This window comes from Taurulus bubalis (assembly GCF_910589615.1).
Source record: "Taurulus bubalis genome assembly, chromosome: 14".
NCBI lineage: Eukaryota > Metazoa > Chordata > Actinopteri > Perciformes > Cottidae > Taurulus > Taurulus bubalis.
The window spans coordinates 15340600-15364228 of NC_136602.1; the positions used below are offsets into that span (position 1 = coordinate 15340600).

Consider the following 23629-nt stretch of genomic DNA (forward strand, 5'->3'; position numbering starts at 1 on the left):
GTGTTCTAGGTATCATTAACCATGCTATGGCTTCAGTTATCCAAACAATGGGATTTTTCTGGCTCCAAACGGTCTAGTAATATACAAAGACACTCTCCTGGCGTTTTAGGTCAGTTTAAGGAGGAGACTGCGGTTGAGAAATGCAGTGAATGTAAATACCTTTTAAAAGGGCATTTTGGATCCAGGATGCTTGGATGATTGAAGCATGCCCCGAGTAAGCTCTCTCTATGTCTGCTGTTTCTTTGGCCAAGGGGAGGGAGGGAGGCTAAGAGGGAAGGAGGCTGGACGGGGAGAAGATGAAGCTCTGAACACTGCAGAACACGGAGGCGCGCTAGTGGGAGGCTGCATAGCTGTTACAGCCTGCCCTCCATATTTTTGATTCTTCACACTCTCATCCTGCCCGCAACCAATTTAGATACATTCATCTGTGTCCACTTTAATGGCATGCCAGGAAGCAGCGCATTTACAGTGGCCTGATACTATACAGATGGTTGTGTGTGGGACCTTAGTGTAATCTGTTATGCGTGGTGAGTGATATGAAGCGTAAGACTCGCTGAGGGCTACAGTACCCGGAGTGAGCACCCTGTGGATCTTTGCACAGTGTATTCTCTCTGACCTCAAATATTTGATTTGTAAAATGAACCGGGGTTCATTCAAAGTAGATTTTCAGCCTCTCCTATTCACTTGTTGGATAATGCATTAATGAAACATTCAGTATCTGTAAACATAGGACGGGAGCAATCTGCTCCGGATGAATAATACGGCCAAAAGTCCAGATGAGACTGTGAAATTTCCAAGAGCCAAGACTAATAACAGCATCCATTAGGAGATGAGAACATCCAAGAGGCAACGCCTGCCTTGTGAGGAGCCAATGCGACAGGCACCCAACTAGCATGGAAATGCTTTGCAGATAGGTGGGAATTGAGCTCATAGTTGAATATAGATTAATCATCTTCACCGAATAAAAATGTAAATTCAGATCATCAGACCTCTTTCCTCTCCTTAAGAGTTGTTAAAATCAATGAGCTCTTAAAACTCAGCCGTGAAGACGTGGTAGAGACGTGGCTGTTGTAAAGAGCTGTTCTGAGGCTCCCTCGGGGCTGCATTGGCTTAGTTTCCACAGACATCCACTGTCTGCATTTCCTGTGTTTGCCTTTGACTCTCGTGTTTGCATACTGTGTGGCGGTGAGGATTTTGGTGTTAGCTGAAGTAGCTCTATAATGGTTATTTTACCCAATGACAGGTTGTTCTATGACACGGTGCCTTTATAATACCACCTGTGTCCCCTTGTATTGGGTGGCAGTTGAAAAGAGTCATAATGCGGTGTGCAAATGATTGTCACTTTCTCTCACTCTCATACAGCGTCTTGCTCTTGTCTATTTACTTCTTCTCTCTTCGTTGTAAGCCCTCCACAGAAAAATCTCCTTTACGGTGTTCAGTCCCTAATTGCCAGACTGCCTAATTAGGGATGTTACCCAACACACATCATACATTCATCCATTGAGGATGTCTATCCTCTCTCACAGGGAGCTTACAGCCTCCTCGTTGGCTCTCTCCCCCACTGTGTACAACATTTGTGATGAAGCTAGTTTGCCATCTAGTGGCACATGTTCAAAACGCCTTTTAGTCACGTGGGCTCTCCGATTGAGTCTCTGTGAGGAAAGCCTTCATAGAAAGCTTTAGCCAATAGCCTATATGTGCAATCTTGGCCAGCTGAGCTGTGTCTTAAGTCGGCTGCAGTGTCAGCCATCTCTTTATACGTCCCTGAATATTTAGATGGCTGGAAGTTAAAGAGAGCATTGTGTGCCAGTCAGAATGGTGAAAAATGCTAAGCTGCATTTGAGCCCCTGCCAGGCAGCTGTCGGCTTTGCCGTTCTCTTCCTGCCCCAGCCGCTCCTCTTAACCCTCAGTAAACAACTGGAACAAATCCTATTTTATTGAGGCTTTTACCAAGTGCAAGGGATCTTTGCAAGCTCCAGTGCCTAGGCATTTTCTGAGTTTGTGCAGTGTCCTAAAATGGCATCTATGGAGGGCAGTCAGAAGTAGGGAATTTGCAGTGTCTGTCTCTAATTGGATCCTTAATCTGAGGCAGGTGAGGCTGCGGTCTCTACTGTGCGTTTTGTGACATTTCATGTACGCAGCATAATCAATATTTGCCTCAGAAGCGCTGATAGCAGATTTGACACAGTGAAAAGGGCTTTGGTGAGAATTCGGTCAACTGTAGCAGATCGAGCTGCAGAGTTGGTGTGAATACTCTGAATATTTGTCCACTTCTCCAACTGATACTCAGCTGAAATTTTAAAGCTAACGCCCAGAAACGGCTGGATTTATGTGGTGTACGTGTGAGGAAATATTATTTATGTCAGTGAAACTGAGAAAGCATATTTCAGAGCTCTTTTCTCATAAAATAAAGAATCACAATAAACAAGTAGATTGTAGGTTATTTTATGGCAATTTTTTGCAATTTGTATTTAGGGGAGGGGGATCATTTTCCTTTTAGGAAACTATGACAATGTATGTCATGTGTATCTTAATTCCCAACATCTTAATTGATAATTAGACACATATGGTACTGTAGTTGAGCTTTAAAAGGTCGCTGCAGAAATCTTGATATTTTCAAGATCCTTTCTGCATACAAAGTCTTTCTGATTCTTATGGCTCATGGTGCACAAAAAAGAAGAGAAATCAGAAAGTATTTGCTAGGGGAAGGGATGACATTTCAGAATTAATTACAGAATAAATTAGCTTTTGCTGGCAGTGTGAGTAATTGTATGTATCTTGTCTGAATCTGGATACAATGAGTGTTCCTGAGGGACTCGAGGTTTGACCGTAGAAATGAGGGGATAAAGTGCACCTGGGTGTCATCCCCCCCCCCCACCATCTTTCACAGGCCGCAAGCAGACAAGCATTTTCACTTGGGAGTAAATATTGTGACAGGATGTGTTGTGGCAAACTTTTCTCAGTGTATGTGTGTGCACGCCACATGTGCACATTTGTCTGTCTGTGTTTGTGTCTTTTTTGGGTGCGAATGCACAAGTTCACACTTCTGGATGTCCATGTGTGTTTTTGGACGAGCCAAATAATCCTTTGAACATCTGTGTGGAAGAGTCATTTTTGTGTTAGCTTGCACACAGGAACAAGAACAGCAATCTCCACACCATCTACTCTGTGTTTGTTAAACGGCATGAGGATATTAAGAGGAGGGTGTATCATCGTCACTGCTTTTGTATACATTTGTTTACCAAGGAAATCCAGCTGCTGCTCATGAGCTACATAGTCAGTTCTAGTTAAACACAGTACAGCAGTTAGACAACAGGCTCAGGTGGCCTGAGCACATGTCCCAGAGGGAGACGGGACTTCGCTCAGGCAGAAAGAGTGGGAGTGGCATGTGAGTTTTTCAGTCAAGAAAAGGTCATCCTTCCCAAGAGCCTCATAACATCGCAGACCAACATGGCTTTGGTAATGTCAGATAGTTTCCCCTTCATGACATTCAACTTATTTGTCACACGTAAGAAAAAGCAGAATACCATATAAGATTTCTGAGGAGTCACGATGTGTGTGTCGAACCAGGCTACGTTTGGTCAAAAGTGCTCAAAGTCAAAGGTTTAGTGGTAAATTAATAAGTGCTTATGTACAATGTGTGACTTAATGGGAAAATCTGTTTCTCTTAAACTTCCAGACCTTTCTAAAATGGTCATATTGTACTCCTACAAATACAAATGATTAAAATTGGGATGTGAAAGTATAAATAGATATCTAATTTAGCAGAAAATTAATGTAAATAGGAAAGAAAGATGTTTGGGAAAACTTTACACAGAGAGGCAAATTAGAAAAAAATCAAAGATGAGATATTGTGTTTGAAATAAGATAAGACCTGCAATGTTGAAATGAGTTGAAATTGATCTACCCACTGATAGCTGTCCCTGCATTAAAGGGAGACCCATCATAATCCCCCTATGTGTGTCAGGTTTGAGTTGGGTCCTGCGGTTTTCATCTCAGGAGGCTCCTCCAGCTTATCTCCTGACCCCTCTCGACAGGGGCATTTGTCAGGTGGATTATGTGGCTTTTTGATGGTATATCTGTTTTATTGCCAAAAATGCAACACCTCCTGGCCTCTCCATTTTACGCCACTGTGTTATCCCAGTATGGGTAGTCAGACAGGGAATGTCTCAGAGAACATGTTGACATTTGGGATAAGGATTATGGAGTTATCATAAACGAGTGCCTCTCCTATGTGTCACTGTCGCTGTTGACTTTGCTCTCAGATCGGGGCTTGTGTTGCAGCACTGAGCCGGGGCCACATGTCTGTGCTTTCCTTTTACACTTTACAACTCACAGCAGAGTTGAAGCCAGTCGAGGCTGGGATCCATGTGGATTAAGTCGGAAGTTATAAATACGCTGTCAATCTACTGAGGCCTCCTTCTCACCACGGCTCAAACGTAACCTCCCTCTAGCTTTCCTGGCACCGTTATTGAATTACTAGTTAACATGGGGCGCTTTTCACACTTCTGTCATGTGGTTTGCAGGGGTTTAGAGTGAAACAGATGAATAGTGCTTGTGAATATGTGTTGGGTCTTGCCAGCCCATCTTTTCATTCATCTGTCACTCTGACTCTCTCCTTTCCCGTCCTCCTCAATCCCTTCATCTTTCTCCATCTCCTTCCCTCCTCCCTCTCATCCCTCATTTCCTTCCTTGCATTCCTCTATCTCTCCCTCCCACTAATCTACTGCAATGACCTGAAGGAGGGCTTCACACTGCAGCGCTCAAATAATAATCAAGCACTAGGATGTTGTCAAATTTATAGGACACTGAGCGTCGCATAGCAACAGAGATTGCAAGGGTGATCCAACAGGCGCTGGAAGTTGGATGAGGGAGGACCGGGGCGAGTGACGGGAGACGGGAGAAGGAAGGAGAGATGACAAGGAAAACAGGAAAGAGGGATGAGGTGAAAGTAATGGAGTTATGACATTATACACAAAGGACATGAGAGATGGAGACACAGAAAAGGAAATGAAAACGTTCAGGTTTGGCTCGGCCGAAAGAGAAGATTCACAGGCACTGCTGGCTGGTCTTGTGTGCTCGCCACTCTGTTAGCATTAAAGTTATATCCTACTTATCATCATTTTGACATATCCTACCTTGGCATACAAAGGTTGTGTTGAGTTTAAAAGTCTTGAATCAAGCAGAGCAGAATTAATGATCAAAGTCCAACTGCAAGCTGCTCTTTTGCTCTCGCTAAACTCTCAAGAAAAGCATCTTTTTTGTTATGTTGTCACACATTTCTCATGTTTTTCACTTCGGCTTAGATATCTTTCAATCTTTTTAGAAGTCAAAATCATCAGTTTCAGTTTGCTGTTCATCCTTGTTGCCTAGAAACTGCTTTGGACTGCAGTTTACCTCTGACATTTTTCTTCTGGTGTTTTGTCTACCTTCTTCACAACAAAAATTGTGAAAAAGAACAAAAACGATAAGACAGAACTACAATGAAGCTTTGTATACTGGTGTAGAATTCATGGAATTTTCATAAACTTTGGTAAATTAGCAGTTTTGATAAACATACATATTCTAAAACAAAAAACAACCATCAACATCATTTGAATGCTTGTAATTTTGACAACAATATACAAAACATTTTTTAACATGCAAAGTGTTTAAACAGTGAATGCAGATGTTTTCTTTTTGTTTCCTTCTGGAAAGCATGATTAAGCTGAAAATATTATGTGATGCTTTTTTAAATGTTTCTACAATGAAGGTAAGCAGGTGTTGACATTGTTAACACTTGCCACTTACACAAATGGAAATACCACAACGTGGTATTAAAGATATTTGTATGCTTCCGCGCCGGCCCGAGGCATTATGTTTTTGGGTTGTCCGTCCGTCTGTCCAGTCCATTCTTGTGAACATAAGTAATATCCCAGGAACGCCTGGAGAGGATTTCAAATGTGGCACAAATGTCAAGGTTGAACTGATTGGATTTTGGTGGTCAAATGTCCCTGTGACCTCACAAAACATGTTTGGTCATAACTCATCAGTATGAATGGGTGAATGGCATGTAGTGTAAAGACGCTATAAAGCCGGCGCTATACAAGTACAAGTCCGTTTACCATTCATATTTTAGACAGACATGGAAGTAAACTGCAACACGACTGGTAGGCCAATAAGCATGTATTGTTCTCTCTGCAATGACAACACATTTTACAATAACTGAAGAAAAAAATCTGTTACGTGACTGAACATGATTATAAAATGACCTCAATTCCAAATGTCAGAGTATCCCTTTAGGTAGACTTTTACAAAAGTCTAGGAGGTCCAAACATGACATTTAGACTTGATCAAATCGTTGAAATGGCATCGACACAGAATTCAACTTAAAACCCTGAGCTAATACTGCGAAACACCTCACACACTAAAGGCTAGACTGTTTCAGCTGTTGCTGTAGCATTTGAGTGCTCATGGGCACTCCGGCAGCTGCTGGCATCTTGATTATCTCAGTATTGCAGAGCCAGTTTGTCCCTTCAGAGGCAGTTATCTCACTGTGTCACTGGCAGGTGTTTTAGTTTGGAGAGTCAACTGAGTGCAAACGGTGATGACAGCTGTGCTCCGGACTAATTATTTCTTGTCACTGCGCACAGATTTGCTGGGGATGGCGTGCTAACTAGAGGTCGTCTGTACACAGAAGTGTCAGTCTAACCCCGATGTCACCTGGTGTAGTCTTTTTAATGGATTGCTTCATAGTGAAAATGAGCATCTGAGCTGTTGGTGTTTATGAATATGACATGAATATCTTTTCAAAGACGAAAAACCCTGACATGGACTTCCAACATAGTCACCCCCGACCAAGTTTATCTACATGCAGCTAACTCAGCTACATGTGAACGCCCCGCTTATGTCAAAAGGGAAGACAAAGGGCACCTGCCACTTGAACCGCTCCAGATATTACTTGTTTGCGGTCCGAAAACAGGAAGGCCGACCAGAAAGTGGTTGTTTGTCTGGCGTTCACACCAACCCAAACGAACCACACACAAGGTGGTAAACGCTCCAGAGTTTGGTTCAACCGGACTAAATAAGGCTGGTGTGAATGCACTGTTAATATAAGAAACACCTCTTCATACAGTGAAATACAATTCAGCAGCATCTACATAAAAAAATGGCCTCTGAATGGCCATAAAGTTGAATCAAGACTCTACATCAGTTTCAACCAAAAACGACATTATGGTCATCATAAAGGTTACATTTATGGCAGGGCCATTGTATTACAACGCATTAGTTTTAGGTAGGCGTACCTAGTAAACTGAAAAGTGAATATAAATCAATGTGACTCTTATGTCTTAAAGGCAGTAATTCAAGATTAAACTAAGATGTACGTATGTGTTTTTGTGAGCTAAATGTACAGAAAAAAAGAAAGAAAGAAAGAAAAACATCTTTTCTAAATGGGGAAATAAAGTCATAAACAAAATTGATTCATTGAGAACTAAGCTCTATAGCGTAACGCTGTTTGTTTTGATGATAATATGCAAATAAGTGGACACACAATTTATTTTTGCGTTAAAAGAGGTTTAGGGGTAAATGTGGAGAAATTATTTAGACAACTGCATAATTCATGACCTGCTTGGAATAATAGCATATGAAATATTCATTAGCTAAATTACGTATCTATGTAATCTGCTTTTGTTGTTGAGTTTAGGGGAGAAAGGGCAGCGGAGGGCGATAAGGCTGGAAAAAACAGTCTGAACTATGTAAATGGAGCAATGATTCAATGTCAGGCTTTTCATTCTCAGTGAAAGAGAAATAAATAACACGGCCCAGCCTCACCAAAACAGGATCTTTGTTTGTGAGAAGTAGACTTCTACACAAAAGTGATGTGTTTTGAATCTGCACAAGCACTCACTGAATCCTTTAGCTGCCAGTCTGACTTCTCTTTTCCTGTTACAAAGCAAACCAACCCCAATTACATTCACAGAGTGTTCCAACGCCATATAATGTTCGTCATTTGAAGCAATGGTTGTTACGGTTTAAAGGTGCTGTTCCTGCACGTCAACCCAGTTCCAGCTCTTCTCAAGGTGGCACTCATTCACGCTCACATTATTAAAGCACATGTTTCCTCAAAGCCACATTAACACAGATGATCAAAAGGCGCTGGCCAAGCCTTTGTTGGCACATCAAACAGCATGAACAGAGGAAAGCGTGCAATTCCCAAAAGGAGGCACACACCGGCTCCACTGTGTCATTATTAAGGCTAATATTTACCGCACTACACCTTGGCTTCTCCTGTTTTTCATTATTCCTGTAATCTGTGGACGACAAACAGAAACACAAACAGCATGTAAGCATGAGCGCACATACAAACAGATGATTAAAAGCAATTGCTCTCAGTGTTCCTTTGTTTTGTTTTTTTGCAGGCAATCGTACACGTCAAATTCGACCCAGTTAATCAAAGTCTGCATACATGGAGTTTCAGAAGGAAAGATTCGGGGGCGTTGCTTTGTGATTTTCTCAGCCGCTAGTGATCCGTCGTTCTCCACAGAACTAACTAACTCTGTGGAGGAGAAAAGTGTTTTAATGCCAGCCACACTGATACGTACAGTAGGAGAGAGATACAATGTTTCAATATAGCAATTTATCAGATGATGAAACTCCTATTAGAAGGAGGTAATCATGTGCAGCCATAGTACAGATATCAGCATTGTCTCATACTTCTGCCGTTGATTACCCTGTTGTACGTTGAATTGATACTGGCCAGAGTATTACCATCTCCTAATTGAGTTGATTTTACATCCGTCTTGTGTGTGTGAAAGCCAGCTAATTCCGGGGATTCCTTATAACACAGGGCCAGTGATGCTCTGCCAGTTTGTAGGATAGCTGTAAGGATATCCACAGAGCTTCATCCTCTTTTCTGACAAGGACATAAACCCTCCAAATGTACATTATACCAACTTTGGTTTGCTTCGGATTGCATTACATCTCATTACGATGTCAGCCTTTCGAGCCTCGCAGACTTTCAAGCACAAAAGGCCTTTTGCAATTCACAAAATGTCAAAAAGGAAGCGCCTCAAACAAGCAAATATGGTTAAAAATGGTCGCTTCCTCCTGACCTCGTTTTGCATTGCTGGACAGCACTGGCTGGCTTGGCCTGTTTGTGGCTGTATCTGCTCCTTGGGTTGATTGATGCACAGAGGGAATCACACAGCTGGAAAGGAGGCAGTAAACCAGAGGAGGGAACAAAGACTAGTGGGTCGCACGGGGTGCAGCAATTAAGCTGTTTTCTTGTTGTTAATTAAAAGCAAATTAGAGACTGTGAGTTGCCGTCTGCCCTTAATTGCTGGCAGCATGTATGCCCAACCACACCTGTTGTTTTATCTCCATTCACTCATCTTAATCTCTATTTCTTCTTCTTCCTTAGGGACGGAGAGGAAAGACTGGGGAGCCTGGACTCAGAGGCCTGCCTGTAAATGATACACAGTGACACAGACACATACATACAGTTTTTATTAATAATAATAATAATACATTGTATTTGTATAGCGCTTTAAAAGGTGCTCAAGGCCCTTTACATGGTAAAAAAAATAACAATTGAAGCAATAACAATGTACACAAGAGAGATGACATAACAGTAAGAGACAATGAAATAACAGTATAGTGCAATGGAGACGGCCCTCGGCAGATTAACGAGCAACTATATAAAAAGAACTACATCCAATATACTTTAGTTGTATGCAATCAATGTAAGGAATAGCAAGGATAATAATGAGTAGGAAAACATTTGCAGTGATTTCAAATGAAACGACCCTGAAAGATTAGCTCATACATTATAATACAGCAGCACTTTGAACAACACATTATTTCAAAAATCTATTTAATTTTAACTTTATTTGACCATGAATTCCCCCTGAGATTACCAGTTTATATTTCAGTTGAGACAAATGGCTAAAACTGGATACATTATAAAAATTGCAAAGTGATCATAATTATAAAGGCATATTAAAGCAAACGGTCAATCAGCACAACATGCATGCAGTAAAAAAAACAGCTTTAAAAGGAGGAATTACACTCTCACTAGTAAAACATTGCTGTAAACTTTGTGCATTAATTCCATGCTTAGGCTGTATTGATCCGTTCACAATATTCTCCCATACTGCTGCAAGCATGCTATATTAATAGCACAACACCACAAGGGTTATATTAAGGTAACTCTTGAGAATGCTTGTATTGATGAGCAGGACAAGTCTGCCTATAGGGGCCGTTGACTCCTTGAATTATAGTGTTTTCCTCAGGCGTCCAAACCAATCCCAGAAACTGTGTGTGTGTTTGTGTAGTGACCCACACGGCAAAGGGCACAAACACCACGATGTGTTAAAGGAGACAGCCTGTCAGACTCTTAACTGCTCTAATGTCAGGACAAAAAGGAGCATTTAGGCAATATATATAGCTCTGAAGCTTTGTGTGTCCAATTATTTTCATGCACTATTGCCCTAATTACACTCTTGATCGGGACATCAGGGTTTGTCGTACTTTATATCATCCAGAAATCCAGAAAGATTCTGTTCTGCTTTTATCACCGTTATGCTCAATAGATTCAATTATATTTAGTCAAATTTGAGCTACTCACTGTTAAACCTCTTCTGCATGACTGAATGACCCTGCCTCCTTCATAACTCATAAAATTGTAGGACACAAAGTCGTAGGACAAAAGAAAGACACGATGGAGAAGGTGTGACATTTCTAAATGGCAATGTCCTGATGATACCCTTAGTATGTGCCAACTTTGCCTCGCTCCCCTGGTATTGGCATTTATGAGTCACCTGTTTTGCTGAGGTAGATCTCAGGGGCGAAATCATCTATTCAAAACACACACACACCAAGGCATCACTCTCTCTTGTCCATTGGCAGCAGGACAGAGCTTGCAGTTGAGGGGGCAGCGGTCAAATTAGTCGAATTAGCATTGTGCGACAACAGGAGAGTCTGTGAAAGGCATGCAACAGACACGCTCAAGATAATCTATAGACTGCTTGTGTCCAGCCATGTCCTTATGAGAGCTAACATTAATGTAAAGGTTAGAAATGTGAACACAACAGGCCTTTGCTGTAAATCAGAATGTTTTATAACAGTAAACATGCCAGATTATATAAAGGTCATGAAAGCTTAGGGTGGTTAAAGAGCAATGATTACAAATAAATCATCTTTTTGTGCCATGAAACCGTTCTATCCTTTATCATTGTGAAAAGGCTGTTTCGCTGCGTGTAATTTCAGGGTCCCCAAGGAACCCTGAAAGGAGCAAATGTCAAGGTATCACTCAAAACATTGTTCATCACAAAACAAAGTACTGACATGTAGCATTTAAAGTAGATTTGAGCTGTCTCCCCCTTTGATAAACTGGCCCTTACCTGCACTTCCAGCAAGGGTGAATTGTCAAGATGACTGAGTAGTGTTCATTGTAGCAGTCCTCCAAAAAGCCGAGGAGTTTAATCATGTGCGCTGTGTTGTCTGTATAAAGACATACAGTGTGTAAGTTATTGTCCCAAGTAGTATGTGTGACCAGACACCTGTCCTTGACTGACATTTTTTATGTTTGCAGTCAGGAAGGGCTCTCCCTCGTCGGAAACGGCACCTTTCAGTCAGTTGTAGCCTATCTAGTGAGCAAGTGAAATAGCTGCTCCCACCTTGCACCTCCTGCAGCGCACACAGCGTGACTCAGTGCTCACACTCCAAACAGACAGATGGCCATTACATACAGTGCTTTTGCAAAAAAGGGTCTGTAATCATTTTCATGAAGCCCAGGGGTGCTGTAGCTCACCAGAGGCTCATGAGATATGCGGTGTAGAAAACTTGCAGACATGGAGCTGTACCGAGCCTCCTACTGTCTTTGTAGCTACCCGCTTCCTTCACAAACCCAACCTTACCCTCAACCCCCACCACCAACCCACCGGGCCTCCAGTGGCCCACTTGTGATCATGCTGAGAGTGAAAGCTATTGTGTAGTGGACAACCTCCTGACCGCAGCTGTTCATTTGATGTATAGGTGCGTCGTTTTGCTGGGGTGTCTGCTCAGGCCGCAGAGTTCCTCCTGCTCCCTCTGCCCAGAGGAAGGAGAAGTGTCAGCTGGCCAACCTTGAAAAAGAAAGTTGCCTGGATGAGGACACATGTATTATACCTCAAAACAAATGGGATAGCAGTAGATAGACCAGAGGTGAAGGCACAACGGATAGCAGTTTCATTTGGATGAGAAATAACACGATATTAACATGCCCTAGTAAGTCATGGTTAAGAATAAAATGGCAAACAGAAATTACCTTGATTAACTTTTCATGAGTTTTCTATAATTGGCTGCTGAGTTGCAGTTTTATTATCTCACTTGAATCAGTCTCATATCATAAAATGGAGCTGTAAAATGCAAACCTTCACTTGGCAGAGGAAAAGAGCTCTTCGATTGTGGCTTCAGCATATGTTTTGCAATTGCTTCTTCGCTTTCATGGCTCTTTTGATTTTCATCACCAGCGATGAAAACCCAGTAACAGTAACAAATAATCATTGTTTTGTTAAACTTTAACTCAAGTTTTAAAGAGTCGGCTTTCTGTCACATCAAACTGATTTCAGAATGATGAAAGGTAGAGTAACACCTGCAGGTGACAAAGCCTGCAGGAGACCAAAGCTACCCGTTTGAGATTAGATTAAAGGATGCATTATGATTAAATAATATGATTAAAGCGTTCGTTTGACTCCCGCTGATGTTAAGTAGAAACACACCACAAAGAATGCTTACATTCAATGTGCATGCCCACCGTGCCCTTGCCACGAATCAGCCATGCCCTTACATTACAGATACATCTTCCGTTTGTCATTAAAAATGCATGCGTACTGCGGATGACAAGAAAACGCTCCTGTCTCAGAGAATCACTTCACTTTTGAATCCGTCAAAACGAAAGCACAGCCCCACATTTAAAGGAATTTACACAATCCAGCATAATGAGGAAGAGGAGGTAAACAAAATGGAAAGTAACATTTTCCAGAAACAGTAATAATTGAGCAGCATCAGATTCTCCCTGCCTCTCAGTGGCCATCTCCTTGTGCATTTTTTAGCTGAGACAAAACAGACGCAAGTTAGACTAAACTGCAGCTTGTGTAACATCTGCGTGAGCCCGGCCCCCTCTCACTCACTCAGCAGAGTGTGAATGTTTTAAAGTGAAAAACAAAAAGTCTGTGCCGGGAAGGCGGTGTTCTCATGCATCACATCTCCATAACGGCCTCTCCCACTGACAGACTCAAACGGGCTCTGACAGAACGCCGCAGATATTGATGGAGAGACGGAGAAGGATGCAGACAGGCTAAATTACAGTTTGATGACTCGAGGTGCCTCAAAATGAACATATCGCCCACGGACATCCACAGGTGGACCATTTCACTGTCTTGGGCTTTTTCATTGTGTAAATACAGCGATAATCTAGATAAATACTGGCCGTGCTGCAGTTAATCTCCTTTGAAAGGTTTATTAACTTGTTACACACCCCTCTGCCAATAAACTGACTTTGAAGGATCTTCCATGGAGATCTTACAATGATAACGACAGAAATAGTTTTGCCCTAATACGCTGGGATTTACATTGAGTAATGACTTAGTGTGGAAAAAATGTCCGTGTGAAGCACAGTATGTGTTTTACAGTTACTGTAAGACAGATGCTGTACTTTATTGTCAGCAGCCTTTGTTCAGAAGAGGGCCTCTGACTGATAGCAGGCCAGCAATGATAAAGTTGATGAAGTTGACAAGATTATGTTAAGATTATGATTGTAAAATCACCAGTTCCCATGTGGTTGATGAAGCCGAACAGAATTCAATTAGTACTCAAAGTTAATTTTGCCACTAGTCCGTCCTCCCCGCCTAAAATATTAATAGGACAATCCATCTGTTCATACATCGCAGCAGTGTACTGACTTAATAACAGCTCATAATTTGGATGAGGAAACAGTGACTATAACTCATTAAATGAACGGTATCACAGCGGCTGCCGTTAGCGGGTTGTAGGCATGGGGGAGGGGCTGAAACTAAATAGCAGATATTGTTTGTTAGAGCCAAGGTGCTGCTAAGAAGTGTGCAAATATGCTGCAACCTTTCTCAGATGTTATCCGTCTTCTCAGATTGCTAAACAGATGCGCGCTAATGTCGTAATATCTGGAGCGCTCCCTACAAATCTGTACACGTCATACTAAAGAACTATAATCTTTCTGGAACAGGCTATATTTTCCCCCCCTGTGTTTGGAAAAGAACAAAATTACCACAACAAATGAGTGTTTTTAAGCGTGTCCGGGGATGTGAAACAATGCATTTCTGCTTCTCCAGATGCATTTGGTGATTTATTTGCCACACATCTGCTATGTAACTAAAATGATTTCTGGTAATCAGAAGGTGGGAAATGCATACAGTGTGATTCTGCTGATGCTTAAAGAATATGACGATGTTCTATCACAAATCTTTTTAATTACTCATTCACTGTGTGTCTTGGCCAAGGTTTCTGTTTTCTTAGAGGACTCTCCACATAGCTGACAGGAAGAAATCCTATTAAAAATACTCTAAGAACAGCTCACCAGCAGTCATAAAGTGCCATCTATTGGCAGACAGGGGAATGATTTTGACTTGGAAATGTGCTGCAATGCAACAGGGGCTTGAGTTCATCATTATCCTGCTCGACTTTCAACACCACAGCATCACAAAGTCACATAGCGTTCCCTTTGTTCCTCCCATGATTACAAGCGGTTTTAATCTGACACAATACTGTGTATGTTTTTCTAATTACTCATGGCTCTTGCCTAAGTTTCACTTTCTGAGCTTTTTACCCTGTTTTGCTGCCAGTCACTGTCAATGATCTATGTCCATCTACAGGTGGGTGAGAGCGGTGAGTCTGCAGTCCCGTGGGGGAAAGGAGAGAAAGGGGACCCTGTAGGTATTTTCCGGTAGCAACATTTACAATGCCGCCATGTTACAGAGTCATTAACCGAGGCCTCCTTCCACAGGGTCAGCCGGGTGCTGAAGGGGCTGACGCTATGAAAGGACAAAAAGTAAGTTGCATCAATGTTAAAGTGTCATAAATGTGGATTCACTCTGTTTGTGCTCCCTGGAACTCACCGAGAGGGGGGCGGAGGGGGTAGCCAAAATGTTTAAATGCATAACATGAGAATAAAGCATGGTAATGCTCATACATAGTGTGAGTCGTGCGACTTGTTTAATCAAACCCTTAAATCCTTATGTTCCCAGGATTAAGGTAGGATTAATCCAGATGGGGATTTTAAATTAAACCTTTTCTGTTATTAAAATTGCGCATTTAGAGAAATTTGTAGTTTGTCTATGTGTAATGCTTGGTATGGGACAGCATGTATTCACGGAGTGCTTTTCAAATTTTAATTGACTGTATATATATATGCAGATGTTGTGCTTTGTTCTTATTTTGTTAAAAACCCACAAGTTATAGCTTATAAATTATGAATGGAAGAGTAGAGGCTCCCAAATGCAATGCATCACAATTAAGGAGTACCATCTACGGTTCCCTGGAGCACTCAATATGCCCATTAAAAAGGGCTATGTAGGTTGTGTGTATATATATATATATATATATATATATATATATATATATATATATATATATATATATACAAATGCATACACACATCATTGTTCTGCATGATGCACATGAAATGCACACCATTCACGTATGTTTTCTTTAGTGTTTTCGTTTTTTTCTTTCCACTCATCTCATGGCTCTTCTCACACCACTTGAGCAGGCTCGTATTTTCTCTGAAGTCTGGTCATGTTATTGCCCCTCTTATTGTTGCTCCAAAATCCATTGATGTAGCTGTTTGAGGTCATGGGTGGCAACTTGCTTTCAGAAGTAGTTTCTCAAGTGTGTGTTTTTGCTTTGAATTTTTTTCTTCTATTACTGTACGTGTTTGTGTTCCTGTCTCTCTCTGTTGATCAGTCTTGTAGTGATGGATGATTTGTTTCTGTTGTATTTTCAGGGTGATGTTGGTCCTCCTGGTCCTCCTGGTCCCGTAAGTACAATATAGTTGAGAAAACTCACCCTACAGAGTATCAGTCATTGTCAATTAGTTGGATATTTTATTTATGCTGTCCATCATTTGCCTTTGCAGTGACACCTCCAATATGGTGGCATGTCTTTGTCAGAACATTTTCTTGTTTTTAGATATGTAGTTTTAATAAAACATTTTTTTTTCCAATAGAACAGTGGATCAGTGTTGATAAAGGTCATGAAACATGGGCAGCCTTTTCAAGGCAGGGGAGATTAGTTCTGTTGAATAACTCCAAGAAAGAGCGTCTTTTTTTCAAGGAAATGAACTCACTGAAATTTGGCAGCAATCTCCCAGTGATTTATTTTAATTTATTTATTTTTGCCATGTACACAGCAAATAAATGTGCACAAAAATAGCTTGCACAGGCACAGCTTTCAGAACACTGAATGCTGTGAACTGTGATTTCCTTTTGTCCTATCTTGTATCAAATTAACACATTTGCACTAGCCACCATCCACTGATGTTGTAATCTTTCACTTGGAACAAAAAAGTCTTTACAGCGAGAATTAATGGGGGCCATGCAGAACATGACGTGTTTATAATGTCCATAATTGTAAATTATAGTAAGAGGATTTTTGTGGGAGATTTTTAGTAGAGAAACGGATAAAAGCACAGAAACCCTGACGTCATGGTGGCTGTCTGATGTACGCTGAAGGTGACACAGCGTGGGTGGTGGTGGGATGATAGAACTCATTGCTTCGACATTTCAAAGTCAAAAACACATTGTGACAAATCAGTAAAAGATCTGCGAGGCGGCAGAAATGACTCTAAAGACACGCTGCAACGATATGAGTACACAAGTATAAAAGTTTCAGATGAAAACATGGTGTTGGAGTTCACATGTCACAAAGTGAGGGGGGTTGGCATTTAGATGACGCTGTCCTAATGGGTTTTGTTTCTCAAGACTTTGCTGCCTGTTAAGCCTCTGAAGGCTTCAGACACCAGCTTGGAAATAAAGTTTGATTGCTTTCATTCTTATTCTCATTCTCATTGCTTGTTAGCATGTGATTCAAATGGAAATTTGACAACTTAATTACATAGAGAACAAATATCGCTCACCCTTCACTGGTTTCACTGGTTTCTGTCTTACCATCAACAAGTCGACTCCCTTAATAAGAATAGATATCAATGGAGGCGGTTTTAATGCCTTTTTGAAACGTTAAGTTCTTGCTTTGCAATTATTTTTGAATGGTTGTTTTTTTTCCCCAAATTCAAATTGTATTTCAACTGGGGCAGCAAGACAAAGAAATGTTCTATGAAAACGAAAAAAGTCAGTTGTGTTCATTGTTGTGCAGTGAGGTATGGGCCACCCGAGATCTAGGAGATGTACACAATCATATAGCACACAGCAGAGGGGAAAACATTAGTCATTTGATAAATGGCTGTTTGAATATTTAGTGCCAGTCTCTGTCTATGCTCTGCTTTCCCATGGAAGATAATTTTGGCAGTTAAGCATTGATTTCCCTTACACAGCAGAAGCAAGGGTTTGGATCATTACCCTCCCTTCATAAACCTTCTTGTGCCTCTGTTTATTAGTGACGGGGAGGAACAGTGGGCTTAAAGGCATGCATGGCCTTCACTTCCCCCAACCCCTTTAAAGTGCTAAAACAGTCTTTTCAGCTCTGAGGCATGTGCTGTTTTTATTTGTTGCTTTACAATAGAGTTTTATAATCTATTGAACTGAAACAGGTTTTACAAGTTATTTTGAGTAAAAGGTTCTATGCAGTATTTCACTTATTTCTGAAGAGAAAACATATCTGGCTGACATTTCTGATCTGGTCACATTCTGATGCAACTGAGACGCTGTTCATCATATGAGGCAAAAAAGAGTTGGCAGCAGCCGCTTTGGTGAGTGACTGCAGGTTAAAGGTTGACTGATTATGCAGACAATGCACTGGGGCAGTAAGGGATTCAGTACCTTACCAAAGGTTATTTTTAGCGTTGCTTCTGAAGGAGGGCTTCATGTCAATTAACACTCTCAAAGGGCTCCCTGACACACACTACCACCAACATTTTCCCCATCTTGATGTGTCTTTCCGTTCCAAGATTGCTTCTGTCTCTTGCTGCTTTGCTTGTTATACCAAAACCACCCAAGACTGAACTAGTTATAACTGCATATAGGGGTGAAACATGTGGTTAATACAATACAAAGGGCCCGAAGACATTTAGACGTAATGAGTTCTGATTATTATAGATGGATAATTAGATTTGCTCTCTAGATTGCATTGAAATATTTGATTGCTTTTTATAATACATTAGGCTTTAAACATTGGCCTCGCTTTTAAAACATTGTGTGCAATTTACACCCTGATTTATTTCTGCATCTAAAATCCAGATCGTATCTCGATGTGCTTGTGTTACCTGCTTTTATTATATAGATTCCAGTGTCAACAAAATGTGATCGTGACAAATCCAAATGAAACAATCACGTTTATCTTCAGTGACAAACATTCTAACTAGGAAGGATTGTTTAAATATATTTATTAACCAAGGAAAATATCTTTACTTCTATATTGCCTTTAAACAGCTTTCACTTGCAGTAATTGAAATATCAGTGGAAACTGTTTAGGGAACACTGTGTCTTTTTCCCTACTTCTAGGTGATGACAGCTCATGGATTAAGACAGCTCTCTGGAACTGTAAGCAGCTGTTTATATCATAAAACTTGAAATGTTAGTGCATGGTGTCTTTGGTCCCTTCTCAAATTGTAAACAATGTTCCCTTCTGTCAGATTCTGAAGTGGCCTGTTTTCTCTTCTGTTGTAGGATGAAATGAACACCCAAAAGGGAGAAAAGGGAGATGAGGTAGATATGCTCCTTCATTATTACTGTATTTCTCAGCAAAGGCAATTTGATTTTAAGAAACTCAGTATTCATAATAGTATTACTTGTCATTGCATCCACCATATGACACCACAGCTTGCGATCATGTTTCCATTTCTTATGTAACCTCAACAAAAGCAAATAAACATCATCTGCTGTTCAAATGAGTTTGATATCCCAAGATCACAAGTAGACAGCCATAAGTACGCCAGTTCACGTCTGGCATTGGAATGCGTCTCAACTGCGTCTCGAGTGACCCCTTCACCTTGTGATTGGATCTCACTTCCCAGCTCTATATGCAAACACACATGCATCATTTCTGTTTGGAAATACCAAATGAATGGTTGTTTTTAACCGGTGGGAGGCAGTGATGGCCTTGCCGTGCCTTGTCTGCCAGAAATTAAAAGAAGAAATCCAAACAATACAGACTGAGTCTATTTCTTGGCGCGTTCCAGGCAAACCAAAATGCCCAAGATGTTTGACGCACTTGTAATATATCATAATGGGCTTTTCAAACTTTTCCGAAGGTATAGACAAAGCCAGCTTACTTTTTTGGATGTAGTTGTTGCCTGTATAGCACTTTAGTATCACGCCTTTGAGTATATACTTCCGCAGAAGACGTCCGTTGAGTAGGTGGTCCAAGGTGACCCCGGACACATTCACGTAAACACTGCTAAAATAATGTGTCCATATATGGCTGAATATACCTCTGTCCTCAATGCGTGTTGGATGCATTCATTCCCGCACTTAGAGCTGTTCATTTGTGATCGGATCCCTCAAGGCGCATGTTAATATCAGGTGTGAACAGGGCCTTTGTGCACCACAGAGGTGGAACACAGAATAAATTGGCGTACGATTATTGTTTGGACTTCAAAACAACAGATGCATCTACTTGAGGCAAGCAGATTAGAAAGCCACTGATGCAGCTATTAACCAAACATCAAAAGACTGCCAGTGAAATTAAAAATTAAAATAAATTATATGTAGAGATATAATATGCTACAAATGAAAGAGATTTGCTGAATTGTAGCAGGCATCCAAACCCAAACACTCAGTTTATGAGTTATTAAGGCAAGAGCATAAAATGTTCTGTATGGGAGCTCAGAGTTTTTTTTTTTATTCACATTCTCGGAGAAAAGAAGCAAAAACTTGGCAAAGGAAACACTGTTGTTAAGCTTCACAAATACGAAAGCTTTCTTCATGAAGGTCTTTCAGGACATTGTTTTAGGCCTAACCCCAGTCAGCAGAAGTTATGGCTTACATAACTATTTTCTTTATGCACTTTTTGAGAAATGATGGTTGTCTATCTCTTTCACATTCTAAAGGGCGAGAGAGGAAGTCAAGGACTGCAAGGCTTCAAGGTAACTTGTTGTAAAGATGAACCCATGTACGAGAACTTCAGCATCATTATCCACTGCCAACAAAACACGGCTCCAAAGTCTTTCTAAGTCTGTAACGGTTACAACAGGGTAAAGCTGTAAGGTGTATACATATTGTTGATGAAAGCCATTTCTATTGTATGAAATCTGACATATTTCTTTGACATACAGTAAGTCCAGCACTACATCATTCCAGAAATCATAAATATCATTTTTGGTGTCCTTGAGCTGTCGACCTCAAATTCCAATAGCGACACACCTTCGATCCTTTCTGTTGTTGACTTTTATGCCTCGACAATCTTTCCTATCTTGAATTCACATATTGTGACAAGCCTAATGTTGTTCTCCTCCATGTTCCTGCCTCCCCCATACTACTCACTTATCCTTTTGTTGGTGCTATAACAGGGAATCATCGGGCCACCAGGACTCAAGGGGGATCAAGGACCAGAGGTGAGTCTTTGTATTTATCTTATGTCAGCTCTACCACTTACAGGAGGTCAAACAGAGACAAAAACCTGCTGAATACAAACAGTGAGACAAAGGTATCACATTTCAGAGGTTCAAAGTTGAACTCATTAAGAGGCGATTGCATTAAGAGCTTATTTAGAGTAACGGCATAACCAGGATATAAACTTGCATTTGAAATATGATGAGCGTACAGACCCACTGTTCCTCAGTCATGATGATATCCTCATCATACAGTAATTGCCATGAAACTAACTAAAAAGGTAGCAGGGGGGCGGCACTTAAACAACACTGCTATTTGAAATATTCTCGAAAGTCGTGTCCAGTGTAGCAGGCTGGGCTGTAACATTTGAAAGCACAGACAATTCTGCCACCAAACAAAAAAAGAAAATAGTTTCCTTTGTCTTTTGCCAGGGTAAGCAAGGCCTTTCTGGACCCACTGGTCTCCCAGGACTCCCAGGCGAGCCAGTAAGTATATTGGCGTGAGACACTAACACTTCATGTCAAGCCTTCCTGTCTTTCATTGCCTTATAAGTCACCTTGCCATATCCTCTACTCTCTAAGTCAGCCTGCCAAAAGGAAAGAGAGAGATAAACAGATAAACCTCAATAGGCAGAGACAGAGAGGAAGTAGGGAGAAAAGTCCAGAATTTTTACACAGACGATCAGTAATCAAATTTAAGAATTAATTAGTGGAAAGAGGCAAATCTAAGCTCTTTATGCCAGGAACGGAGGCAGAGGCTCAATCTGTTCTCCACACCTGCTTCAGTAATGAGCATCTGTCTTTACTCAAAAGCAGGGAGGGAAAAGAGGCATTTCATAAATCCTGGCTAAGGAAAATTATGTTGGAACATGGCAGCCTGCTGAAGCAGTGAGGAGGAGGAGATAAATGTGTGTGAGGAGATGAAGGCCTGGTGATAGATGTGTCTCTTTTCACCACTATTTACAGGGCTCGCCAGGGGAGTCAGGGTTGTCTGGGAGAGATGGCCTGAAAGGAGAAAAGGTAGGTAAACTTCAAATCAAGTTCTCACCTCAATGAAAACTGTGAAGCTATGATGTTTTATCACACGTTGAACATGCTAGACAACTCGTGAAGACACCTTTCAGATTACTGGCCCTGCATGCCATTCTCAATCATGTGTTCCTGCCTCTGATGGCTCCGAAAACTCTGCTATTTGTACACAAATTTCTTCATGCAGTAGGACTTGTTCCAAACACTGTTGAAAGTGGAAAAGTGTGCAGTTGAGATGCACATTTGTTGGTGTTTGTCACTCGTCAAAATAAAGAAAGCTCAACTCGAGACTCCCCACCCACTGGAGTCCCTCTGTTACACTCACGGGCAGAGAAATGAAACCCAAAGTGCTGGCGCCTTATACATTCATTCACATTTATATTCCTCTCTGCTGTACTATTATCTTTGATCCAGGAAGCCAAACATTCACGTGGTAGTCTATAAATAAATGTGAAAAGACAAACAATGTCTGTACGCTAAATAAGAAGCTGGAGACCAGAGAACTTAGCTTAGCATAAAGACTGGGAGCAGGGGCCTACTTCTAGACAAGCTCTGTGGATGCGTAAAAGAAATCTGCCAAACAGGCTCTGTTGTGTTCTGAGGAACAGAGGTGCTTTGAGCTAAATGCTAACGTCAGCATGCTAAGATGCTGCAGATAATGTTTATGTTCCCTATTGTAGTTTAGATGAGACTGACGGGAATGGCATTAGTGTTTTGTAGGCATTTGATCATAAACTGAAGTATTAAACTCAAATATTATAGTATAGTATTAAATATTAAAGCAAATTAACATTTTAACAGCTTCAGAACAAGTCAGAAGGTCACCAAAGTCGGATCCTCATAAACTATTTGTAAAAAATGTAATTGCAATCTAGACGGATGTGGTGCCACTAACATTGCAAGACAAAAGCTTGAAGGCACTGAAGTGCCTAATGCAAGAAAAGAAGCAGTCAGACTTCACATTTCACGGTCACACTGACATAAATATATGTTATTTTTGCCAAAAATGTTTAGTTCAGTTTAGTTTAGACCGACAGGAAGTCAATGCCAGCCTCATGGAGTCATCAGTCATTTTGGTCCAATCTCTTTGAGGGGAATTTAGTGAGCTTTATAACATTATATTACTCTGGCTGAACACAACTGTGTGTGTCTCATAAAGCGCTGTGGGCCTGGCATTTACAATTGATTTGCCAGTATAGCACTCTCCAGTCATATATGAATATTGATCAATATTCAATTTGTTTTACTGCAATTTCAATGTTTGGGAAGATATAACTGTATATTATTTGTAACATGGATATATCCTGACTATATCTTTATAAATTGTGTCATAGCGGTGGTTTTTCAGTGCATTTTCATCAAATGTACAGTTCCAGTTGTAGTAAAGAGTAGAAGACATTCAGCTGTATAGTTATCCTGATCTTGGTTATAATGGTGATATTGCCTTTGAAATTTAGAATATAGGCTAGGCAAGGATACAAATCTTCTAGAAACAGGTGATAGAAATAAATTGAGCGACTGTGGCTCAGTGTCCTTCATTCAGAGTATCGTTTGTTTGATCCCCGGCCCCATTAGTCCATGTCGATGTGTCCTTGCATGGTGGCCATCAGTGTATGAATGGATGTGAATAAGTGAATGACAAGTAGTTTAAAAGCCCTTTGAGTGGCCAGAAGACTAGAAAAGAGACCCGAAATATGCATATACGCCTTATGGTTGAGTAACTACTTCTGATTAATTTTGGGTATGGCCACCAAATATATTTGAAGCAGGAAACAGAAAGCCGACGCTGCTGTTTCTGCCTTGTGGATAGTCATTTTCAATCTATAAACTTGATGGTTTTGTAAGGTCCATGCAGTGCCCAAAGCTGTCCCCTCAAACAAACAC

The 23629-nt window shown here is 40.9% G+C and overlaps 1 protein-coding gene across 1 annotated transcript in view; it reads left to right on the top strand.

The window, feature by feature from the left end:
* LOC306746614 (uncharacterized protein) overlaps positions 1 to 23629 on the top strand; it is a gene marked incomplete at both ends in the record, with an annotated part of 92456 nt that overhangs the window by 43269 nt on the left and 25558 nt on the right. Inside the window, 11 exons of the mRNA XM_079229547.1 lie at positions 9401 to 9445; positions 11248 to 11283; positions 14838 to 14924; positions 14999 to 15043; positions 15998 to 16030; positions 18669 to 18707; positions 18834 to 18872; positions 20216 to 20251; positions 20675 to 20719; positions 21149 to 21202; positions 21683 to 21736. Coding sequence (XP_079085673.1) covers positions 9401 to 9445; positions 11248 to 11283; positions 14838 to 14924; positions 14999 to 15043; positions 15998 to 16030; positions 18669 to 18707; positions 18834 to 18872; positions 20216 to 20251; positions 20675 to 20719; positions 21149 to 21202; positions 21683 to 21736 — 513 coding nt within the window. The remainder of the gene's footprint in view (positions 1 to 9400; positions 9446 to 11247; positions 11284 to 14837; positions 14925 to 14998; positions 15044 to 15997; positions 16031 to 18668; positions 18708 to 18833; positions 18873 to 20215; positions 20252 to 20674; positions 20720 to 21148; positions 21203 to 21682; positions 21737 to 23629) is intronic.